At 39.0% G+C, this 25,353-nt stretch overlaps 1 protein-coding gene across 1 annotated transcript in view; it reads left to right on the top strand.

Moving 5' to 3' along the window:
* LOC125241967 (carboxyl-terminal PDZ ligand of neuronal nitric oxide synthase protein) overlaps nucleotides 1-25,353 on the top strand; it is a 253,034-nt gene that overhangs the window by 141,624 nt on the left and 86,057 nt on the right. The window contains exon 3 of the mRNA XM_048150687.1: nucleotides 24,549-24,620. Within this exon, the coding sequence (XP_048006644.1) occupies nucleotides 24,549-24,620 (72 nt within the window). The remainder of the gene's footprint in view (nucleotides 1-24,548; nucleotides 24,621-25,353) is intronic.

Here is a 25,353-nt window from a genome sequence, read left to right as displayed (position 1 = left end):
GCTGACCCACAACATCAGCATAAGCACGCTGACGTAGTGTCGAGTTTACCGGGGGCGGTCGCGCGCGCAGGGGGGGCGCGCGCGGAGCGGCGACACGTGCTGCACTTTTTACCGTGTCAGCATTGCGCAAACTGACCGACCGAACACTAGTGTCAGGCCGAATTATGTCCATATTAATATTTGAATCAGCCGTCCGAATTGGGGCATTCCGCAAAGCAGCGATTTCGTTGCGTAATTCGGCTATTGTTGTTAGGCTAGCTTCAAATTTAATTTTAACTTCCGCTAAACTTGATTTAAGGGCCACGATTTCCTTTTCCAAGCAGCGAACGTCAACTTGATCCGACTCACGCGACGTCAGGATGGTATCCGTCGCTAAAAACTCCGGAATCCGGTCTACATTCTCCTTCAGGATCTTCTTAATATCTTGAAGGGTCTTTTCTCCGGTTTCATCACCTCTCCGGTGAGGTACATATGTGCCGACGATCCCCAGGGACTGGCACAGCACTTGCTTCGCTTGGCAGATGTCCTCGATGGTAAAACTCGACGCACGAGAACTTATCTGCATAGCAGCAGCCGCATCCATCTTTCCTTCCCGCAACAGCTTGTTTTTTAGTTGCAGAAAGGCGAGGAACTCGTTCACGATGGGTTGACTCGGTTTGGAGAGATCCATCGTGTCAAATCGCCAACGCGACTCGAGCCGCGCTAAATTCGCAATTTATTTTAATTATTACTCATCAACGCGTCTACATCGCTGCGCGCATTGAACTCGATTTTAAATTGATAAATGTTTCGTTATGAAACATGATAAGGCAGTTTTAAATTTATTATTTTTAGTAAACAATCAAAAAATAGGAAGTACTACAAACTCAAGGCATACCTACGTCACATCTCGGACACTGGCAATCAAATATATGAAAGACGCGCGTTCCTAGCACACATTCTAAGCTCGTGTAGGTGAACGTGTACTATGCTTGTTTGAGATATGACAGGTCGACTGTTCGAGTTTTTGACAGGCGGTAACTGTGAGGTAACCGAGAGGAAGTGGGCGGCACTTTCAGCGGGGAGCGGGAGTGGCCATACTGTACAAAGTTGTGTAATTAACAGGAATAATGTATTCCTCTAACACCGTACGTAATAATACTTAGTTAACACATATTCTCCCAAAAGGATACAATTTCCAAAAGGCACACGTGTACTTCTGTAGTTGCAGGGGTCCATAGTATACAGCGGAAACATAGGAAACTCGTCGTATGTTTGTTGCACCCACGTAGTATGAAAAAATGTATAAGATAAATACCTAAATAATACCTAGAGCTTCGTGTACCCGCATAGGGTTGCAAAAAACGGTTTTTTTCTGGCTTAAAAAAAAAACATGAAAAAAAAAACAGTTTTTTTTCTGGAGTATGTTTTTTTTTCTAAAGTACGAAATCTCAAAATTTGCAAAGTAGTTAATACTTTTATACGGTTTTTAAGACTTTTAACTATTAAACGAATTTAATCAAATAACTTTAATTTCTGGTCTTATAAAAGTAACATTTACGAAATCTGTAGTTGGTAGTTATCACTATTTACTGTTGGAAACACCACCGCCTCTCCACGCTACACGCAGCATCGGGGATTCCCCAATAAACGTTTGTATACTGAATGTTAATTGAATTAAAATGTACGTTATTGTTATTGAAACACGTTACAACTCACGAAAAACCGTTATTGTCGTATTATTTGTTCATCTGAAAATAAACCATATTTAGAAAAAAAAACCTTGGTGCTCGGTTTTTTTTCATGTTTTTTTTTCACAATTCTGAAAAAAAACATTTGTTTTTTTTTCTATTTACAACCCTATACCCGCATTACTTAGTACTTACTTCTTCTTCTGCCTGGCTCCTTCCCATTTACTTGGGGTCGGCCCTTCTAATCATGCGTCGCCAGGCCGTTCGGTCCTGGGTCGTCTCTGGTCTTAAGTTTCCATTCTTCATGTCTTTTCTGACAACTGCCATCCAGGTTGTTGGGGGTCTACCTGGTCCACGAGGTGCATCAGCTAACCCCAGGACTTCTTTGGTCATGTGTTCTGGTGGTCGCCGCATCACATGACCATACCACCTTAATCGGCCTTCTACGAGTTTCTCTTGGATCGGTACCACTCTAAAACTGCCTCTTACGTAGTTGTTCCGCACATGGTCAAGTCTCGTAACTCCGCCTGCCCATCTCAGCATTTTCATTTCAGCGCAGTGTATCTTGTTTTCCTGCTGTTTTTTGAGTGGCCAGCATTCAGCTCCATACGTCATTGCTGGGCGTACTGCTGTTTTGTATACTTTGCCCTTGATGTGTACCGGCATTCGACTATCGCAGAGTACACCCGTGAGCTCCCTCCATCTCATCCACCCCGTGTTTATCCGATGGGTAACATCCATGTCAATCGACCCATCATCACAGATAATAGAACCAAGGTATTTGAAATGAGAGACCCTTTTTAACTGATGGTTTTGTAAGTGGATGCTGGCGCTATTGTTGATGGTGCTGAAATTGCAGTGCATATTCTCCGTCTTCTCCCTGCTCACACGCAGTCCTGCTCTTTCCAGTGCGTCCCTCCATTCCTCTACTATGCTTTGTAAGGTGCTGGGGTCTTCGCTTATGAGTACTATATCATCAGCGTAGAGAATGTCCCATGGCGGAGGTCGTTGTAGCTGTGATGTTAGATGGTCCATCACAAGGTTGAATAAGAGAGGACTGAGTGTTGAGCCTTGATGTACACCGACCTTCACTTGGAACTCTTCGCTTATTCCGGCTGGGCTTCGGACTCTTGCAGTTACGTCTCGGTACATGTCCTGGACGATGTGGATATACCGCTCTGGCACCCTATGTGCTCGGAGGGCCTGCCAGATTAGTTCCCTTGGTACCCGGTCGAAAGCCTTTTCCAAATCTATAAAAGTCATGTGTAAGTCGGATTTATTGGCTTTATATTTTTCCATCAGAATTCTAATCGAGTGTATAGCATCGGTCGTTGATTTGCCCGCGACAAATCCACACTGGTTTTCAGAAACGTTTGTAAGTTTGAGGAGTCTCCTATTTATGACCTATTCCCACATTTTAAAGGCGTGTCATATAAGCTTTATGGCTCTATAATTGCCACAAAGTCTAATGTCTCCCTTGTTTTTGTAAAATGGGATTAAAAAGCTTCTTCTCCATTCATCAGGAATGCCATCGATTAAAATTCTGTTGAAGAGCTTAGTTAGAAACTTAACCCCCTCGTTTCCCATTTTCTTCCAGAACTCGGCAGGAATTTTATCTGGTCCAGCGGCTTTATTGTTTGACATCGACTTGACTGACGCGAATACCTCTTCTGGTGTTATGCATGGTATCGCACCCTCTATGGATGGGTTTTCGAGGAGATGCTCTCTGGGAAAAGTTTCATTCAGTAATTTGGAATAGTACTCTTTCCATCGGTTATTAATATCATCGTTCGATGTAAGCAGCTGGCCTTGCTCGTCTTTAATAAACTTGGTTGAATGTGTATCTTTACTATTCCTGTGTCTTTGTTTCGCGAGTTTGAAGATATCTTTGTCATTTGAGGCAGCCTCGAGTTTTGCGTAAAAGTCATCTTTCGACATAGCCCTGGCTTGTGCTACAACACGCTTTGCGGTTTTCTTTGCCATTTTGTACATTTCTAGGTCTTGTTGGTCTAGAGTGGCCTGCCATTTTTTGAAAAGTGTTTTCTTGACTTCCAACTTCTCGTTGACTTCGTCATTCCACCAGCTTGTATCCCTGTTGCCGTTAACGGCGCCTTTGGATATCCCAAGATATTGTTTAGCTTTTTGGGTACAGTGCGATTGAAAGTCACTCCACATTTTATTGGCAGTCTCCTCCCCTTCAGCCATCGCCTGAGTATATTCAGTAACGTCTTTGCATAGTTTTAGCCCTTCTTCTCGCTCTAATTTGTGCCAGCGGATTCTAACGGATTTGTCTTTCTTCACCTTGATTGGTCTGGGAGTTATAAATTCAGCCACTAGTAAACGATGTTGTGATGTTAGCGGTTCTCCGGGAATGATTTTTACAATCTCTAAAAGTTTTTAACCGATCACGATCCGCTAAAATGTAGTCTATTTGACTGCAAGCTCCACCGCTTTTATAAGTTATGAGATGTTTTGAAGGTTTCGAGAAGAACGTGTTGAGAATAGCTAGATCATGTGTGAGCGCAAAGTCTAAGATGCACTCTCCTTGTGAGTTAATGTTGCCATACCCACTATTGCCATGTATTCTTTGGTAATTGATAGATGTCTCGCCAACATGGCCATTAAGATCACCGCCAACGTACCTGAATTCACTGCTTGGGATAGATCGCATCAGTTCATTTAACTCTTCCCAAAATTGTCCTTTTTCCGCAGTTGAGCAGCCGACTTGTGGGGCATACGCGCAAATGACATTCATACATGGTTGGTTGTAGATAGCGAACTTGATCGATATTAGCCGGTCGTTAATCCTGTTCACCTCCACTATGCGGTCCTGGAAGTCCTGATCCACGGCTATCCCAACACCATTCTGTGGTCGCGTTCCGTGGTACACGAGTTTGTAGTTGTGCCCAATATTGCGTGACTTTGACCCTTTCCATCTCGTTTCCTGGATGCAGCAGATGTTGATGCGTCTACGATATAAAGCTTCACTCAGCTCAGTGCTTCGTCCCGTCATCGAGCCCACGTTCCAGCTTGCTAATCGCACTTTAGGAATTTTATCGGGAGCTTTATTGACGTTGTCGTCGCTTCGGGGGTACGCCCTAGAATTCGTAGAGTTTCGGTCGCTGCTGACGTCGCTTGCGGGGTACGCCCTAGTGGTTATCGTTCTTCTTAATTTTGTATTTTGCATGATTAGAAGATTGGTGTTGGCTTTTTATTTTACGGCCGGTTGCCACCTGACGCCAAGGTTGTAATCTTCCTGGAAGACTTGAGAGCCGCCGTTCACCCTTACTGTAAGGGTTCTTCCGCCGCCATCTCTACTGCACGCCCCAACCTGGACGCGCAGTACACCTGTAGCCTGGATTCCGAATCTCAGAAAAGCCTAACTGGTGAGGTTTTATCACGGAGTGTCCATCTCCGGCCTTGTGGTCCGCGGGAGGTATTTTATTTCCCTCCTACTCTTCGGGCGAGTTGCCTCGCCCAAGAGAGCATTACTTAGTACTTACCTACTATAGTAATTACTTGCAATCAGCATAAAATTTTACAGAATATGGTGACACTGGTGACAGCTGAAGAAGTTAAACTTAACGCAATAATTAGATTAGATCCTGTACAGTGTACAAGCTTTGTTTAGTTTGAACCAAATTTTTGTACTTTTTGAATTTTACTGAAACAAGCCTATGATAATCAAATCGTTTCACACATCCTTTGTAGAACTACTCCCTTTGAGCGGTGCCAGCGGTGTGATTCGATCGATTGACTCGCATAGCAAAGAAATTTTAACGAGTCACACGCGAATGATAGATTGACCATTTCAATTGAATTGGCAATCTCGTTGGCGCGGATACGAGCGCCCTTGGCCTGCAGTCGGGCTTGTCACAGCATCGTTTACCACAGAGACCTATGCGAGATTGAACATCGCAATCAAATGATGTTTCATTTATTTTTAGGTAAATAAAGTTACCTCTTTTACTTACGAGTAGGTATGCGTGAAGACTGAAGTTACATTATCTGATATTTAGTGCCCTTTACGTTTATACACGTTCAATATTTTCACAAAATTGCGATCAATATTTTTCACAGTCATAGGAATGTATTGAATAAGCAACAAAATGCCATTTGATTACATTACGAACGTTCGCTTATTATTTTAGCGTCTCCTTTTGAGTTTCCTTTTCCGAGAAGAGTCTTCCTATTGCTTTTAGGCACTTTCTACTTGTACTGCAATCTTAGCGTATGATTGTAGGAAGATTATTTTGAGGTTAGCTCAGAATTAAAATGTCATATCGATTGCTCCCAACAGTAATAACTAATACCTAATATGTCAACCAGTGAGATGGTTTAGCGTGTACGAGTACGTTGTAACATGGCAAACTTGCATTTTGCAGCCGCCGCGCGCACTGGCCGCTGAGAGAAATAATTTTTAAGAAAAAAAAACCGCCGTCCTTTGGGGTTCTGGTGATAAATACTTTCAAATTGTTATCAATTCGTCTGTATATTTTTTAATGTTTGTTATTCGATATCTCCGTCATTTCTGAACCAATTTTGAAATCTGGATGATTCTGAAGTACTTACAGATGAGAATGATTATCAGAACGGAACTCTAACCAGGGGCGGCTCACTCTTCATCAGCAGTTCCACTGCACCAAATGTCACTGTTCTGGACGTAAGTGCATGCTGTTCTTATAAAAATACCAAAGTCATTATAAGTGTGCCATTCAGATTTGAGGAGTTCCGTTCTGACCATCATCAGCAGTTCCACTGCACCAAATGTCACTGTTCTGGACGTAAGTGCATGCTGTTCTTATAAAAATACCAAAGTCACTATAAGTGTGCCCTTCATATTTGAGGAGTTCCATTCTGACCATCATCAGGAGTTCCACTGCACCAAATGTCACTGTTCCGTACGTAAATGTATGCTGTTCCTTTAAAACCACAAAAATCACCATATGTATGCCTTTCAGATTTGAGGAGTTCCCTCGATTTCTCCAGGATTCCATCATCAGAACTGAGTTCTGAGAAAAATGGGACCAATCTGTATGCATATACATTCAATCAAAAAAATTTTTTCAAAATCAGTCCAGTAACGACGGAGATATCGAGGAACAAACATTAAAAAAAAAACAGACGAATTGAAAACCCCTTCCTTTGAGATTTGGAAGGCGGTTAAAAAGTACGGCCATATCGCGCGTCTTTTGTTTTTTTGCACAACATTTTCTCTGCCGGGGAAGGCTAATATACATTTCAAGTGCTATATATTTAATTGTATTTGAAACTTGTGAAATGCTGCTACTCGTATTGTAAAAACAGTGTGGTTGTGTTAGGCTGCCTCTTATGCAGGTATTTATAATTCTATAATATGTGTAAAAAGTTCTAAGTTTATTCGTTTAATGTTGAAACCTAATCCAAGTCTTATTGTACGTCACTGTTTCGCGAAAGCGAATAAGGCTTGGGCTAGGTTCCGACTGCAAATCTAAGACGCGCTTTGTTGTAGCCCACGATTGTTGCAGCCCTTTCCTCTACTTTAAAATTTAAGAAGAACTTTGCTGAACGTTGCTGCTTATGCTAAGCGCTGGAACATCTTCAGCCTGGTTTCTATACGACTCGCGCAGTGGCACCCGCGGACAGACCACGTTATACGGTTCGACGAAGACCAGCAGAAGGAACGTTGAGGCCAGTGACGATCTTTTACTTGTAACCTACTCGCGTACTGACAGATAGTACCCATTTTATTGTATATATTCTTATACTTTTAAACGAGCAATTCTTGTATATTTATTTATTTATTTATATATACCGACGATCTCGGAAACCGCTCTAACGATTTCGCTGAAATTTGTTACATATTCGGGGGTGAAAAATCGATCTAGCGTAGCCTTAGATCCCGGAAAACGCGAATTTTCGAGTTTTCATGAGTTTTTCTTTCGCGTTAGTAAACGTAAAATATGGTCGTTAATTTCGCCGCGCGCGCATCGAATCCGCTTAGCTCAGTCGTACGAGGTCGGTCTAATGTACTCAGATAGATCGTAGGTGTCAGGGTTTCGAATCCCGGCCAGAAATTAAGTTTTTGTTTTTTTGTCTTTTTTTTGTTTTTGTATTTATAAGAGTTTTTTTTTATCTAAAGACGTGAAATATTAAAATAGAACCGAGCGAAGCTCGGTCCCCCAGATATTAGTTTTTATATTATATTGTTTACTGGAAAAACCTTTGTTTTATTTCTCCGCTGTTAGCCGGCTACAACGTAGCACTTTAGTGTGTTACGCCGGTAGGTATACACAACTCAAGTACAATACAATACTTAATCATTTATAATCAACTAGCGACCCGCCCCGGCTTCGCACGGGTACTATACCTACATGTAAACCTTCCTCTAGAATCACTCTATCTATTAAAAAAAACCGCATCAAAATCCGTTGCGTAGTTTTAAAGATTTAAGCATACATAGGGACATAGGGACAGAAAAAGCGACTTTGTTTTATACTATGTAGTGATAGACATTAATTGAAAGAAGTGAACGATTCATTGAATAAAATATATGATTTTACTAGTTTTTGCTAAACTGCGTCAATTTTCACAAACATCAGAAAGTTTACACAAAAACAAATAAATGAAAAAAACATAACTACTCGTAATGTAAACAGACTATTCATTTATTGAGAAAAAAAAAGTGCAAAGGCGTCTAGCGCTATTTATTTGTGTCCTCTACGGCAAAACTAATCGGCTACCCGATCACACGCCTTCTTCAAAATAAAATTAAAAATTGAATATGATCCTATTTTATATTCAATTCTAAGCATACTATAGATATCTGCGACCGCAAGAAGCCTGGTATTAGTTTCCAAATGTTAGACCCGTAATAAACAGACGTTATCCCGAGTAAAGTGTTATTCACTGCGAACATTTTTGCAGCATCAGCTTCTCGCCCGAAAGACCCCGACAAATGAAGACGAACGAGCCCTGAGTTAGTAAGGCCCGGCTAATTGTATAAACGACATTTTGTTCTATCTAAAAATCTGTTTTTTAAACTTTGCTTTATTTAGTGATATTCATTGACAGAACATTATGAGTCATGTTGGTTTATAATACATATAATTATTTCCTTATTATTCCACAAAATTGTTACGTAAAAAAGAAATTGAATTGAATAAAACTCGTAACCATAATTTAGAATACATTTCCGTGCTCTTAGCAACTTCCGCGGTTCCTTTTTACCAAAGAAGGTACTCGTAAAATGGGGAATGCACACGTTGCTCATAATATTATTATCGTTCATATTAAAGGTTATGAGAACATCATTCCTCACAGGGTAAGGCGAGTGTCGGTCGCGATAAGAGTACGGGGCCATGGATTCTCGTCATGTCGTGTTCGTGCCCGATACCTTATTGGGGTTACATGTCAAAATATTTGTTAAAGGATTCGGTTAGGTTAAGTTTTAATGGCAAAAAAGCGCTTATAAAAGTTGCACTTAATCAGCTTAGGTAGTTATTACTTAACTAGGATACCTGGGTTGTTTAACAGATGCACATATCAGTAAGGGCTGATTTACCCGGTACAATATTTTCACTTGATCGTTCGGCTGAATAGGATGCAAGGTATGCATGTTTAAATGTGTCGTTACTTTTATTTCAAATCTACAAGTGTTTACAAAAGGGATCTATCTACCTCTATATAGTTCATAGCTTTCCAGATACATTGACGGCGCTCCTGATAGTCAATGGCCTTAGCCGTCTGTAAGTACAACAATATAAAGTAATCATAACGACGCGTGTAACCTCGGGATACGAGATGGAGATATTTATCTATGAACCTGTAAGAGCCTACTCGCCTTTACCTAAATAAATATTACAGAAAATAATTGCACAGATTGACTCAATCCCCTAGTTACCCGAAGAGGACATGTTTTAACATTTATGGGTAGTCTTTATTTAAACTTAGACCAGCGGGCCGATTTTTGAGTCTCACGCGTTCGAATTCAGAAAATTGTCACTGAAAATAATAGGCAGGTCACCGTTTTCAACCGGTATTTCAGTGACAAAATCCCGTATGCTAGATTCAAAAATTGCCCTCCAGCTTCGTCAATGTGTTACCACAGTATAATAAAAAGTACTATCGTACAGTATGGCCACTCCCGCTCCCCGCTGAAAGTGCCACCCACCCCCTCTCGGTTACCTCACAGTTACTGCCTGTCAAAAACGCGAACAGTCGACCTGTCATATGTCACTCATACAAGCAAAGTACGCGTTTACCTACACGAGCTTAGAATGTGTGCTAGGAACGCGCCTCTTTCATATATTTGATCGCCGGTGACCGAGGTGTGGTGTTACATTCATGCAGGGACGTAGTAAATTGTTAACTGTTCATTTGTTTATGTATAGTTGTTCTGTATCGTATCTAATAATGAATAAAATGCCCATTATGTATATACATAAGTATATTTGTATTTGTCGACCTGTCACATTGAAGCCGAGTAATCTTCACGAACTCGAATCGACATTACATTATAGGACCCCATTTCCTTTCGGCGGAAATCGTCTGGAATTGCTCACGGTATGCAGTCTCAGGAGAAAATCTATTTTCTTTTCTACAGTTTCCACATACCTCCATGTCTCGTAATCATGTAATCATGATCGTATTTCATCTTCGATTTACACGTTCAATAATATTCATTGGGCTTAGCTGAATATCGTCATTCGTTAGATTTCATGTATCGCCTGCAACTCGTTTGATAGCAATAACATCGTTAAGGAAGGTTACGATATATTCCGGTCGCCAGGGGCTCGAGTCTTGGTGAGAAGTAACTAAATATAGATTTGTTGTTTATTGAGGTAGGATACACCGTATTCGAGTAACCGTTGGGGTTGATCATTTTAGTATGTATTATTTCAGTGACGGTCGAAACTAGGGAGAGTACTAGCGTTCTGGATTTTTCGTTTACTTTACAGGTCGTTTAAGTACTGACTCTAAGTTAGTGATGCAGCATCTTAAAAAGTCTTTATCATAGTGAAAATCTGTCCCCTACATTCGGAACATATTTATAAGCCTCTTGAAGTCACTTACTATATGTATACCAAAATATAAAGATCCGTCACACGCAATCACAGTTTGTCCAAAAATATATAAACAAGTAAAATATTTGTGATTTAAGTCATTTAAGCAAGGCTGAAATAACGAGACCACTGACGGGCGGTTCGGCGAGCGCGGACCGCTGAATTGGCCCCCCGGGACTCTGTTAGAGACCGCTGACATTGCCGCTAGAAAATTGCCGACACAATTCGATCATAACTTGATTTATAGTTAGTCGTGGCAATTAGGAATTGTAACAACATATTTAACTGCTTACCATAGAATACAAAATAATTATAAATGGGTACACGCTTTGTTTTATGTGTCACATACAAATAGAAACGTCCACAACACTTACGACACTCAAGATTGTTTGTGACTGGGTGTTTCACGTAATCCTTACGTATGGCCCTAGACCTTGGACCCGAAACCCTCAAGACTTTTGTTTAGGAGGGTCTCAACTCAGCTTCTTATACAACCGGGAAGTTATTCAAACTACGAAAATTTGTTATCTGTAATAAATATCTACAGGAGCTCTCACGTTTTTGAGCTGTGACACAACTCCTTTTCGTCTATATAACTTTATTAGGCCATTAGGAAATATAACCGTTTTTCTTACATTCCGCTTAACCGATCGCGATCTGTTATCGTTCAACAAAATGTCACTGCATTCATTTCGACTGATTCTAATATTTCTTTGTCCTGACGATAGACAATAATATCTGCCTCGGAAGCGCTTTTTTATCTCCATATTGGCTTCCGTTTTCAGAATTATTCACTATTTTTACTTACCAATTTTTATCCAAAAAAGGGAAAATATTGTATTTTTTTCCGCCGGTTTTGACAACTATTTTTTTTTAACAAACAGTTTGATAGGTATTAATATACCATACGATATCCCGCGAGCTCTTGCATCTTTTGAAACCACTGGCTTTCGAGTAACGTTTGGGACACAGTTTTATGAGAAACTGGTAAGATTGTTTCATTTCATGGTACCCTCAGCAAATTGCTGCGTTGATTGTGCGATTGCGGAGACATTACTCGTGGTGCGTGACTGTCCGCCAAGCTAGCCGAAGGAACAATTGTTGACGCTACGTGGCGATCGAAACACAGTTTGGCTCGTGCCACTATAGATATAAGAGCGATAAGGAGAGCTAGTTATGAAACGCTTACAAAGCGCAAGCGATTGTGACGTTGGCTGGATATTCAGGCCCCGTAGCCGAATGGCATTTCTCCGACGCCAAACGAAAGCGATACGCCGCTGGCTCTGTCGCGCCAATACGCAAGCGCGATAGAGATAGATATCTACTAGCGCTTCGTTTCGTGGTCGTTTCGTGAGCGATTGTGCCATTCGGCTAGCCACCCAACCCTCTAGTCAAGAGTATAACCGTCGACGCTCCGTAGAGTATCAAAGTTATCTCTATATTTTTGCGTCGTTTTCCGTATTTTTGCGTCGCAGCCAGTTGCGTATCGTTTGCCACGGAGTGTCAACGATTGTACGCTTTGCTAGAAGCCCTGTTATTAGATTCACACAGCTCCAGGTTAGTCCCTTGCCAAATCCTAATAAAAGTACACCGTAAAAAAAGAAGAAACGTTGACTATTTTGCGGTTTTACTCTTAATCTCTGTAAGGCCTTTTCGTTTTGTGTTAAAGTAAACGGCAATTTTTAATTTCAATTAAAAATTAGTCAAATTACCAACTTCAATTATGTTTAATTAAATTACGAGCGAAATTCATTACAATTCATTGCATGAAATGTAATTTAATTAGGAATACAATTACACATTAATTTAATAGTACGTGTCAGTACATAATGTAACACGCTCGTTCCCCATACAAATATTCTTCAATACAAATACACCATATCTATGTACTATCCTTTTATAAGCCACCGAGTAAGAGCAAAAATTTCGAGTAAAAAGCCTTAGCCAAGCAGTATTTTTGCGCTTTGTTGTATTTTCTTCCTGAAGGCAGCCAAAAGTGTGTAAGAGGATTCTAAATAAATCGAAAGTCGAAATAAATAGACGCTAATGGTTGCAAGAAACTTCGCGCAAGTCCAATAAATAATACGTTCGTCGTGCAGCTTTTTACAGAGTTCACTGAGAGTTATTAACACATTCACCGCTACACTAGGTCGTAGCCGATAACATGGATTTCCTCGTATGTAGCGAAAAAGCGTCGTAGAGGCAGTACGAAAACGTGTCGTGTTCGTGATTAGCACGGAATGGGCATTACTCGATGTATGTAAGTTTTGATTGTAATAAATAATAGACGTTTTCTTTTTTTTGGTGTCGCTATCGAGTAGGTAACATATTAAAAATCACGGTTACTACAAAGTTGCACTTTTGACGTTATATGATAAATGTTAAAATAGTACTAAATTCAAATCGAGCTATGAATTTTTAAAGATTAAATTTTTTGAGGCCCAAAAAAGGTAGGCAACCTGGAATTATTAAAAAGTGAAAATAGAGTTAAACAGAAAATATCTACATAAAATTTCCTATAAGAAAGGTTATATAACTTTTTTCGCTAGGATCAATTTTTTAGTTAGAAAGTATTTTTAAATAGATATTTGGGCCGTTTTTTGTTGATAACTCAAAAACGGTGGCTCACAGCCAAAAATAATGTTAGACAGAATTAATCTACATAATATTTCCTACAAGAAAGGTTCTATACGTTTTTTCGCTAGAATCAATATTTTAGTTGGAAAGTATTTTTAAATACATTTCATGGGCAGTTTTTTGTTAATAACTCGAAATCGGTGGCTCACAGCCAAAAATAATGTTATACAGAATTAATCTACATAATATTTCCCACAAGAAAGGTTCTATAACATTTTTCGCTAGAATCAATATTTTAGTTGGAAAGTATTTTTAAATGTATACATGGGCCGTTTTTTGTTAATAACTCGAAATCGGTGGCTCACAGCCAAAACTAATGTTACACAAAATTAATCTACATAATATTTCCTACAAGAAAGGTTCTATAATATTTTTCGCTAGGATCAATATTTTAGTTGGGAAGTATTTTTAAATAGATTTCATGGGCCGTTTTTTGTAAATACCTCGTAAACGGTGGCCTACAGCTAAATAAAATGTTCACGAGAAAAAAATCTACATAAGATTTCCCACAAGAAAGGTTCTATACGTTTTTTCGCTAGAATCAATATTTTAGTTGGAAAGTATTTTGAAATGGGCCGCTTTTTGTTGATAACTCAAAAACGGTGGCGCACAGCAAAAAATAATGGTATACAGAATTAATCGTCATAATATTTCCTACAAGAAAGGTTCTATAAGATTTTTCGATAGGATCAATATTTTAGTTGGAAAATATTTTTAAATAGATTTCATGGGCCGTTTTTTGTAAATACCTCGTAAACGGTGGCCCACAGCTAATTAAAATGTTCACGAGAATAAAATCTACATAAAATTTCCTATAAGAAAGGTTCTATACGTTTTTTCGCTAGTATCAATATTTTAGTTGGAAAGTATTTTGAAATAGATTACATGGGCCGCTTTTTGTTAATAACATCAAAAACGGTGCTCCATTACCAGAAATAATATTAAACAGAAATAATCTATATAATATTTGCTACAAGAAACGTTATGTAAGATTTTTCGTTAGGATCAATATTTTAGTAGGACAGTATTTTAAATAGATTACACGAGCCGTTTTTTGCAAATAACTCGAAAACGGTGGTCCACAGCTAAATCAATCTTCAACGGGAATAACAAACATAAAATTTGCTACAATAAAAGTTTTGTACGTTTTTTCGCTAGGATCAATAATATTTAAATAGATTTATTTATTTTATTTATTTACACAAAGAAAATTACACAGTATGACAGTATACAAAACTAAAGCACCGTGAATTTTAAATAAACATTACAACAAGTAGCACAAAATTAAATATTAAATAAACAGCAAAATCAAAACATTACATACCATAACATAACTAATAAATAACAGATGAAGGCCTAGCATTCAATCCCACACAAAACCTCATGCATTCGTCACGTATAAACGCCCATCTGCTCGCAAGAATATCAACATTAGGTGCCACGTCTAAAAACTCATTCACTATTTGCAGTGCACGAACTAGCGGTCACTTGCGGCAAAACACGGTTCGAGCGGCCGGCACCGCCAGTAGGGGGTGCCTACATTCACGAAAAGCATATTTCGTCACAGAGTGAACAAATAGACGGACCAGCTGGGATACTAAAACCGGGCAATCTGACTCCCCCTTCAAAATACCACATGCAACAGACATCAGCACGACATTACGCCTAACTTCTAACGAGAAGAAACCCAACGTCCCCAAAAGGAATTTTGTTGGGTACAAGAATCGGTAATACCCGTACATTTTTTTATAAAAGAAACGCAAAAATATTTTTGGACCTTTTCGAGCAGCAGGATGTAGAGCGCTTCATGGGGATTCCAAACGGCTGAGGCTGTCTCAAGCTTACTTCTCACGAGGGCAGTATAAAGAAGCTTTATGTCCCTGGGATTGTCAAATTCTTTGGCGTTGCGGACAACAAACCCAAGCCTGCGGTAACAGTCTGCAGCAAGCATTGTCATGTGCTCATGAAAGTTAAGCTGGGAATCTAAAACAACCCTCAAGTCCCGTATCGATGTGACACGGGCGATGGGTTTCCACCCCAGGAGATACTGCCTACACAGGGGACTACGCGCTTTACAAAAAGTAATAACCGCACAGTTGTCAACATTGAACTGAAGTTTCAGAAGTTTGTTTACAAGACTCAATTCATAAACCCGATCAATATCACTTTGTAAAGATTGTAAGTCAGAATCTTTCTGGACCCTGTAAATTAGTTTCAGGTCGTCAGCATAGAGTAGGCATTGCGCATGCTTAGGCACCAAGGCCAGATCATTGACCATAACACCAAAGAGCAGAGGACCCAGAATAGAGCCCTGACTGACCCCGGAACGGGTGGGGTAGGCACTCGACACAAAGCATCCGTGCTGCACATATTGCCGTCTATCACGTAGATAACTAGCAAAAAGGCAAAGCAGTTTAGGCGAGAAACCAATGCTGCATAATTTGCTTAAGAGTACGTCGTTATCTACGCGATCAAAGGCTTTTTTGAAATCAAAGTACAGCACGTCCACCTGCATCCCTCTATCTAAGTAGCGCGAAACGGAATCAACCAAGGTTAAGAGGCCTTATTCCTAAAGAAGAGCGGTTTTTGCAAAATGTAACATTTTTCATTCAAAACTATAAAGAAACTATACTTAAGTGATTATTAAAAAAAAACCGGCCAAGAGCGTGTCGGGCCACGCTCAGTGTAGGGTTCCGTAGTTTTTCGTATTTTTCTCAAAAACTACTGAAACTATCAAGTTCAAAATAATTTTCCTAGAAAGTCTTTATAAAGTTCTACTTTTGTGATTTTTTCATATTTTTTAAACATATGGTTCAAAAGTTAGAGGGGGGGGACGCACTTTTTTTTCCTTTAGGAGCGATTATTTCCGAAAATATTAATATTATCAAAAAACGATCTTAGTAAACCCTTATTCATTTTTAAATACCTATCCAACGATATATCACACGTTGGGGTTGGAATGAAAAAAAATATAAGCCCCCACTTTATATGTAGGGGGGGTACCCTAATAAAACATTTTTTTCCATTTTTAGGGTTCCGTACCTCAAAGAGGAAAAACGGAACCCTTATAGGATCACTCGCGTGTCTGTCACAGCCGATTTCTCCGAAAGTACTGGACCGATTTACTTGAAATTTGGCACACATATGTAAACCTGTGGCCCAAAGACGGACATGTAATTTAATTAAATGAAATTTAATCACAGGGGCCACTTTTGGGGGGTAACATTGAAAATTAAAAATCAAAGTTATTAAAACTATATTGTGTTACATATCAAATGAAAGAGCATTTTATAAGCATTTGAAGTATATTTTTTTATTTTTTTTATTTTGGTAATTTAGAAGTAATTTAAGAAAATACGCAAAAAATGACCATTCCCCCCTCTTATCTCCGAAATTACTCAGCGTAAAATTTTCAAAAAAATACGCAAGATAGCCCTCTACCTGTAGATTACAGGAAAACCTATTAGAAATCTACAGTCAAGCGTAAGTCGGACTTAAGAGAAAAAACTCAGATTACGAATTTCACTCACTGCCGCTGCAAGTAGTTACTAAACGTCTTAAAATGTTGTAATCGCGTTGGACAGGTATAAAGAAATTAATTTCGGTTTCGTTTGTTATAGAAATTGTTAAAAAAAAAAACATTTTCCAAAATGACTTAAGTTCCTACTAAAAAAGAGGCGCTTAAGACCGTTTAGAACTTCACTGACCATAATATTGCCCACATAGGTCCAAAAAAGGTGTATATATACGAAAACAAAAAAATTGTGCCATCGACAACCAAAATCAGAAGTCCATTTTGCTCTATCTCTTATCGTTTCCGAAATATACGCGAAATCTAAGTACGAAATTTAATGTACGTTGCCATTACATTTCGTCAGGCGCTCATGACCTGTTTGTATGGAAATGTCGAAATCCGACTCGCACTTGACCAATTTTCATAGAAAGTTGTGTTTTATTATAGTTTTGAAGGAAGTTTCTTGTTTTTAACCACCAACGCAAAAACGACGGAGTGTTTTATAATAATTTAAGGTTTGACGCTTGACATGTCTGTCTGTGGCATCATAGCTCCCGAACGAATCAATCGATTTTGACTTAATTTTTAATGTTTAAGGTGAATTCGACGACAGTTTTTTTTGTACCACGTAGGTGGGAAACAGGCATACGGTCTGCCTGATGGAAAGCGGTCACTGTAACCTATGGACGCCTGCCACTCAAGGAGTGGCACATGTGCGTTGCCGACTCATTAGAAACTTGTACAAACCTGTAGGTACTTAGAAGGGGCCTGGGTGGCGACGACTCAAAGGACAATCTATTGTCCTAATTAGTTCCGTAGGTCCTTCCTCGTTGAGCTCTGGCTGCCTTACTCACCGGCAGGAACAATGAGTAACGCTCTGTCTTGCGTGAGCGACGGGCGACGCGACGCGATGCGACGGCGATGGCTCAAGGTCATCGCGTATCCATCGCGCGAAACTTCGGCACTAGCATTTGGTGATTAGAATCAGAAGATTCGCCGTTTTTCACGATGTGCAAATGGTCTAGCGGGTTTGACTTCTAGGTGGAATCGTTTGCGCCATGAGTGTCGTGAGTTCGAATCTCGGCTCACGCAATATTTTTGCATTTTTATTTACTTTTTTTCTTTTATGTTCTACTAGCTTTTGCCCGCGGCTTCTCTTGAAAGACGGACAAACAAACAGACACACACACACTTTCCAGTTTAATCAGTATGGATTATTTGATTTTATTTACCTGCTTATTTCTTTCTCTAAGATTCTATTTTCTTATTTTTTTTTTAAGAACTCCGGGTTTTATACTAACAAGGAAAGTTTTAAGTAGCACACAATAATACTGCATTTTGTTTTTATTAACTTAATGTTTATTTTAATCCATACTAATATTATAAACGGGAAAGTGTGTGTGTGTCTATTTATTTGTCCGTCCTTCACGGCAAAACTGAGCGACGAATTAACGTATACTATTTACTTATAACGAATGCTATTTACTTAATGTTGAAATGAAAAAATGTCATACAGTGTAACCCAGTGTTTTTTAATGCTGCCATCTAGTGTCGACTGGCATAACCACTACACTAAGAGCCCTTATTCCTTAGAGCGTTCATCAATTTCGTGAAATAGCCATTGATAGATGGCGTTGGCGCTCGTCGTTGGCGTCGGTTGCATAGATTTCATCGAGGGAACCGGCCCCTTCCCCTTCTCTTTGTGGGGAGTAGTCACGTGCGATTTCATGACTATTGTGATAAATCGGATCAGTTTGACCCAAGGAACAATTTTGCCAAGCAGCATCGCCACAGGCAAAAGTGCAAAGTCGCTGGGCCTTACTTATCCTACTGGTCACCAAACACAAATATGGCAAAGGTAAAATGAGCATAGTTTGAAAATTATAAGTTCTAGCTACGAGTATATATACTTCCAAAGACAGTATTGTAGAGAATTTTATAGAGAATATACTTCTCTCAGACGTTATTGTTGTAGCTTTTACGGTTTTCATGGAAATATAAAAAAACTGAAAACAGGGATACAAAAGTGGGGAGGAGGGGAAACATTGACACCTCGGCGTGTTTCTACTTCATTTTTAGGGTTCCGTAGTCAACTAAGAACCCTTATAGTTTCGCCATGTCTGTCTGTCCGTCCGTCCGTCCGTCCGTCCGTCCGCGGATAATCTCAGTAACCGTTAGCACTAGAAAGCTGAAATTTGGTACCAATATGTATATCAATCACGCCAACAAAGTGCAAAAATAAAAAGTGGAAAAAAATGTTTCGTTAGGGCACCCCCCTACATGTAAAGTGGGGGCTGATATTTTTTTTCATTCCAACCCCAACGTGTGATATATCGTTGGATAGGTATTAAAAAATGAATAAGGGTTTACTAATATCGTTTTTTGATAATATTAATAGTTTCGGAAATAATCGCTCCTAAAGGAAAAAAAAGTGCGTCCCCCCCCCTCTAACTTTTGAACCATATGTTTAAAAAATATGAAAAAAATCACAAAAGTAGAACTTTATGAATAATTTCTAGGAAAATTGTTTTGAACTTGATAGGTTCAGTAGTTTTTGAGAAAAATACGGAAAACTACGGAACCCTACACTGAGCGTGGCCCGACACGCTCTTGGCCGGTTTTTATTTTTGCACTTTGTTAGCGTGATTGATATACATATTGGTACCAAATTTCAGCTTTCTAGTGCTTACGGTTACTGAGATTATCCGCGGACGGACGGACGGACGGACGGACGGACGGACGGACGGACGGACAGACAGACATGGCGAAACTATAAGGGTTCTTAGTTGACTACGGAACCCTAAAAATAAAACTATCTAGTAGTTCCGAGAAATGCTGTATACTGCGACTTAACTAATCTTGATCCCGTGGGTGGCAAACAGGCATACGGTCTTATATATAGCTGCAACCCCACTGATTTCTAACCTCTCCCTATATCTGGAGAACGGCTAAACCGATTTCGACGGTCGAAGTGTCTTTAGAGGGAGCGGGGAGACGTGTGGAAAAAATATGGAATCTGGTCTGTGACTCTTGGGTCAAAAAATGTTGGACGGCCTGGCTAAACGGTGGGAGATATTGGGGGGGTGCTCGACCAAATGTTATAGAAGACCCTGGGCAGTTTTTGAGGCCGCCATTTTTTTTTCAAAATGGCCGACTTTTTTTTTTGTAGATTTTTCAAGTTTATCCTAGAGTGCTCAAATTTTGGTCATAGAATCTCTCTAGGGTCTAGATTAGAATGATATAAAAAATTTTTGAAAAATGCTACAAATGTGAAAAAAAATTCCACTTTTTGTATGGCAACTTTTAAACCGTAAGAGATAGCCGGGGGGTGCTCGATCAAATGTCATACAGGAGCCCGAGTAGAAAAAAGTTGCATCAAAAAAATTCAAAATGGCCGACTTTTTTTTTCAAGTTGGTCCGAGCGCGCTGAAATTTTGCATGCGGCTGTATGGGCCCCTAGAATACAAATGTCAAAAAAAATTTTTCGAAAATCCAAGATGGCCGCCGTTATGGCAAAATAAATTTTTCAAGTATTTTCGCGAACCCGAAGGGCGAGCTTCAGGGTGGGAGGCCGAAGGCCGACCCCGTGGAGGGCCGCAGGAACGGAGCTCACCTTTAGGCTCCCACCCGGGCCAAATCCAAGTAATTTCACTGCGGGCATAAAGTGCTCCCATACAATTTCCTTACAAAAGTGTCTTAAACAAGCGTAACCGGCGGGCCGAAGGCCCGACGGTGGAGCTTCGGAGCCGAGCGAAGGCCGAAGGCCGAGCTCCGCGTAGGGCCTAAGGCCCGGAGCGTCCCTGATCGACTCGCCGGCGGTCCGGGAAGTTGGAAAAATACTTTCCAACTAAAATATTGATCCTAGCGAAAAATATTATAGAACCTTTCTTGTAGGAAATATTATGAAGATTAATTCTGTGAAACATTAGTTTTGGCTGTGAGCCACCGATTTCGAGTTATTAACAAAAAACGGCCCATGAAATCTATTCAAAAATACTTTCCAACTAAAATATTGATTCTAGCGAAAAATGTTATAGAACCTTTCTTGTAGGAAATATTATGTAGATTAATTCTGTATAACATTATTTTTGGCTATGAGCCACCGATTTCGAGTTATTAACAAAAAACGGCCCATGAAATCTATTTAAAAATACTTTCCAACTAAAATATTGATCCTAGCGAAAAATCTTATAGAACCTTTTTTGTAGAAAATATTATGTAGATTAATTCTGTCTAACATTATTTTTGGCTGTGAGCCACCGTTTTTGAGTTATCAACAAAAAACGGCTCAAATATCTATTTAAAAATACTTTCCAACTAAAAAATTGATCCTAGCGAAAAAAGTTATATAACCTTTCTTATAGGAAATTTTATGTAGATATTTTCTGTTTAACATATTTTTTTGCTGTGGGCCACCGTTTACGAGGTATTAACGAAAAACGGAGCATGTAATCGATTAAAAAAAACTTTCTTACTAAATTATCCATTTATATATTGATCCTATCGAAAAAACGTACATAACCTTTCTTGTAGGAAATTTCATGTAGATATTTTCTGTTTAACATATTTTTTTGCTGTGGGCCACCGTTTACGAGTTATTTACGAAAAACTAAAAAATTGACTTTCAAGATCGAATAGCAGGGTACGGACCCCACCTCATGACATGGCATTATTTTTCCATGGCTATTTAGACCCTCATCTTTCACTGGTAAAAATGACAGACTGCCTCAAGAACCTTTTTTGGATTTTTTTTTTTTTACCACTTTGTACCGTTCTGGCACGGTGAAGGACCCGGCCAAATGATCTGGCATAAATACTATGCGACTTCTGAGGAACTCTATTTTCACTTTTTAATAATTCCAGGTTGCCTCAAACACCTTTTTTGGGCCTCAAAAAATTAAATCTTTAAAAATTCATAGCTCGATAAAGCCCCGCTCCCCAGCTGCCAGACTTGCAGACCTGATGTTGGCTATGATCAGAGAAGCATCTGAGCACCTTTCCAGGTTGCCTCAAGGACCTACTCCAAAATCCTGCCAGCTCTCCGTCTAGATTTAGCGATGATATGACTAACTAAAGATTTTTAAAAACAAGCTTTTATATAAATGAACTAAAAACTTAAATATGTATACTTAAAACTTTTCGCCTTAGTTATTGAATCTTCCCGTTTTTATCACAGTCCCAATTTTATAAATAAAAGCGTGTTAAGTTTTACATACGTTATCTTAATAATTAGTTTTTAAACATCTAGGTACATGCGATGTTTCTGCTAGGGTGAAGGTGGAAATGCCTATTTTAGAAATTTCACTGTACGTGTAAAAATTCTACCGCTAAGCTTGTTAAAACTTGAATGTTCTATCCTTCTTTTATATTGCAAACGTATTGCAGAAAAGATACTGCTGTTATTGGTTTCCTCATAGTTAACAAATTAAAAGTATTAAAACGAGGTGTTTTTGCTCCAGTCATGGACGTCAGAGCTCCAGTAACAAACTAGTAAGTTTTATACCTCATTTTATGGCAAATGCAGAAAGTAAATTACCAACAATAATTCAAGGTTATTTATACATGAACTCGCCTTTCCTAGCAATTTTACTAAGAATTCATCCTGGTATTTTTTCAGTAAACTGATGACTTTTAGCTTGCTGCCAAATCCTTCAGATATAACCGAATTATATGAAACGTCAGGCCGTAACAGTTATTTCACGTAAAAGTTGAGGCTTCATGCTCCACGGGAGCATAATGAAAGTTTTCTAGGTACACTGAACGTGGACACGTACGGGACACACACTCGTATTTGTTTTATGTTGTAACTAGGGATGTCACGAATGTCGCATGTGTCACATTCGCGAATGCGAATGCGAATGCGAATATTGAGAATGCGAATGTGCGAATGCGAATATCGCTGAATTTCATAAAAAACCAAAATAAAAACCAAGCAATCACCAACAACCCGCTAGGTAAAAAATTTAAAATGCTTACTATTGGTCAAAATGCCGAGTACAAAGTAGTACGAACTTCACGCCGTACGAATTTGACCTATCTGCGCATGCGCGAGTCGACAGTCGACAAGTAGCAATTGGAGCGGGCGAGGAACAAGCTGCGAGTTGCACACATTCGCATTCGCAAAACATTCGCATCGTTTGAAGCGAATGCGAATGTCAATGCAAATGTTTAAAAGAATGCGAATCATTCGCATATGCGAATGCGAATGCAAATATTCGTAACATCCCTAGTTGTAACTTGCTTTGTTGGCTCGCCGGTAATAGTCCTTTGTTATCTTTTACCACAAATAGATTTGCCCTTAGCGTGTATTAGTCTAATACATTTTAGTAAAACTAACAATTACAAAATTGAAACTAATATTTGGTTACAAGCCAACATTTGCAACTATAGTTAGAACAAATTTGTTACTTTTGCCATAAGTAGGTACCTAAATGTTACGCATAAGGTACAGCGGGGCAAATCTCGACTCCCCATTGTAACTAATCCATTTTTTCCATTATTACACTACGATGAGTTCTACATGTATCCATTGAACACGCCTACCATAATTGAGTTTGTAGACAAGTGGCTCATCTCCCCTTTAGCTATTAGCTGCTTCGTTTGTGAACTTAGTCGCCTTTTACAACACCCTCGTTCTTCTTACCAGGGTTGGTGCTACTCTTACGCCGGATATACTACACAGTAGATGATACCTAACTACACCAATAAACAATTACTTTTAAAATAGTGTTAAAATAAGTTAGATACGAAGTTATCATAATTTATCAGTATCAAGAACGTTAGAATGAAGTATAATTGCTACCCTCTTACTGTGTTAGAAAATGTTTTGCGATAAATGTGAAAAACTTGCCGAATAATCGACGACAAAGGTACTTTACAATATTAAACACAATAAGTATAACAGCTTTACGGTTAAAATATTTAGCTTTGAATACCAGAAAACAAAAAAATAAATTGAAAAATAAAGATATAATATGACCGAAACTCATAAGCACACTAAGCAACAATCCATACTAAATCCACACATGTGCAGTAGTAATTATCAATTTCGTTTATTTTACTTGGTTACCAAAACCTATATGTGCTTAGAAGTACATGTGTATTTATTTTTGGGGCTAAAATCACAAATGTGTTTAGTTAAAACATGATCCAAATAGAATTTGCGTATGCTGGTTTTTGCATTAGACGTGGAATACAATTTTAAAGGCAAATCTGCAAAAAACGAAAAATCGAAAAAATGCACATAACGGAATTGGCAATCTCAACGACGATATATAACCGGTGGACACTCTATTTAATAATGCAAACATTGTAAAACATGGAAAAAATGGACCAGTTACATTTGCCCCCCCCAGTCGAGATTTGCCCCGCTGTACCTTACATGTTTCTAAAGGATACGGAATAGTTATATTATGACTAACGTGCCTTTCGTATCAAAATTTACGATACTTATGCTTCTAATAAAAAATAGACTGAAATCTTTCTTCTTTTTGAGGTAAATTTGGAAGACAATTTATCATTATTAAGGTAAAAGTACCAGTCCTCGATAGGCTAATGACATCCTTTTTCCCATTTATTGACAATGAGACAATGACTTAATATTGGTACACTGGTACTTTACCTTATACGGATTTATATCATTGCATAGACTCTACCCTTAATATATTTTTTCTTTTGTTGTAGTACATCGGGACTATGGACGTGCCCCGGCCATCAAGTCGTGTAGAAATCGTTGCCGCTATGCGTCGTGTTCGAGTAAGTATTCATTCATCAAAAATTTGATATACAATTCCTATAGTTCTATTATCCAATAGAATAGGGGGTGGGAGGCACAAGATTATCTGAGGCTTGCCATCCAATGAGGAGTCGTCAGAGTTAGACCGTTTTATTTCATATTACATTCCATCAACTCCTAATTTCCTGCTGGATGCTGCCTTGTTGTCCGTCTCATGACAAATGGCAGCGTTTGCTCAGTGTAATCCTTGTGTTTCTCGGCTATGGGCACGCGTCACACAGATCCAGGACACACACCATTATTCCGTGATGGGAAACATATGAAAATCCCTAATGCGTATTAACGCTTTATCATAGATATCTACAGTAGCGGAAAAAAATCTATCATACTGGTTATACATAGGAAAATCGAAAACAATAAGTCGAAAATTACGTGTACGTGAGTTCCTTCATTAACGAGGATATAGGTTTTAAGGGGCGGCAGCGTGCTTGCATTCTTACCACATGATTAAAAGACCGCGGTTTAAAAAAAAACTTGTGTGATAGACGTGATAGTATAAATATATCAATACATACCTACTACTTACCAGGGTATTATGGTTTTTGCCTGTATGACGTTTATTGGTCACGAAAGTACAATACTATATCTTATAGGTGAGTAATCATCATAAAATACAGTTCCGTAGAGTGTTTCAATACTTGATCTCGAGTCTCGACGAATATAACTTACGGATATTGAGCCATAAGACAGATC

This window comes from Leguminivora glycinivorella, chromosome Z (assembly GCF_023078275.1).
Source record: "Leguminivora glycinivorella isolate SPB_JAAS2020 chromosome Z, LegGlyc_1.1, whole genome shotgun sequence".
In the NCBI taxonomy this organism is placed as follows: domain Eukaryota; kingdom Metazoa; phylum Arthropoda; class Insecta; order Lepidoptera; family Tortricidae; genus Leguminivora; species Leguminivora glycinivorella.
The sequence above is the reverse complement of the archived record's forward strand: the minus strand, read 5'-3'. Positions and strand labels throughout refer to the sequence as shown.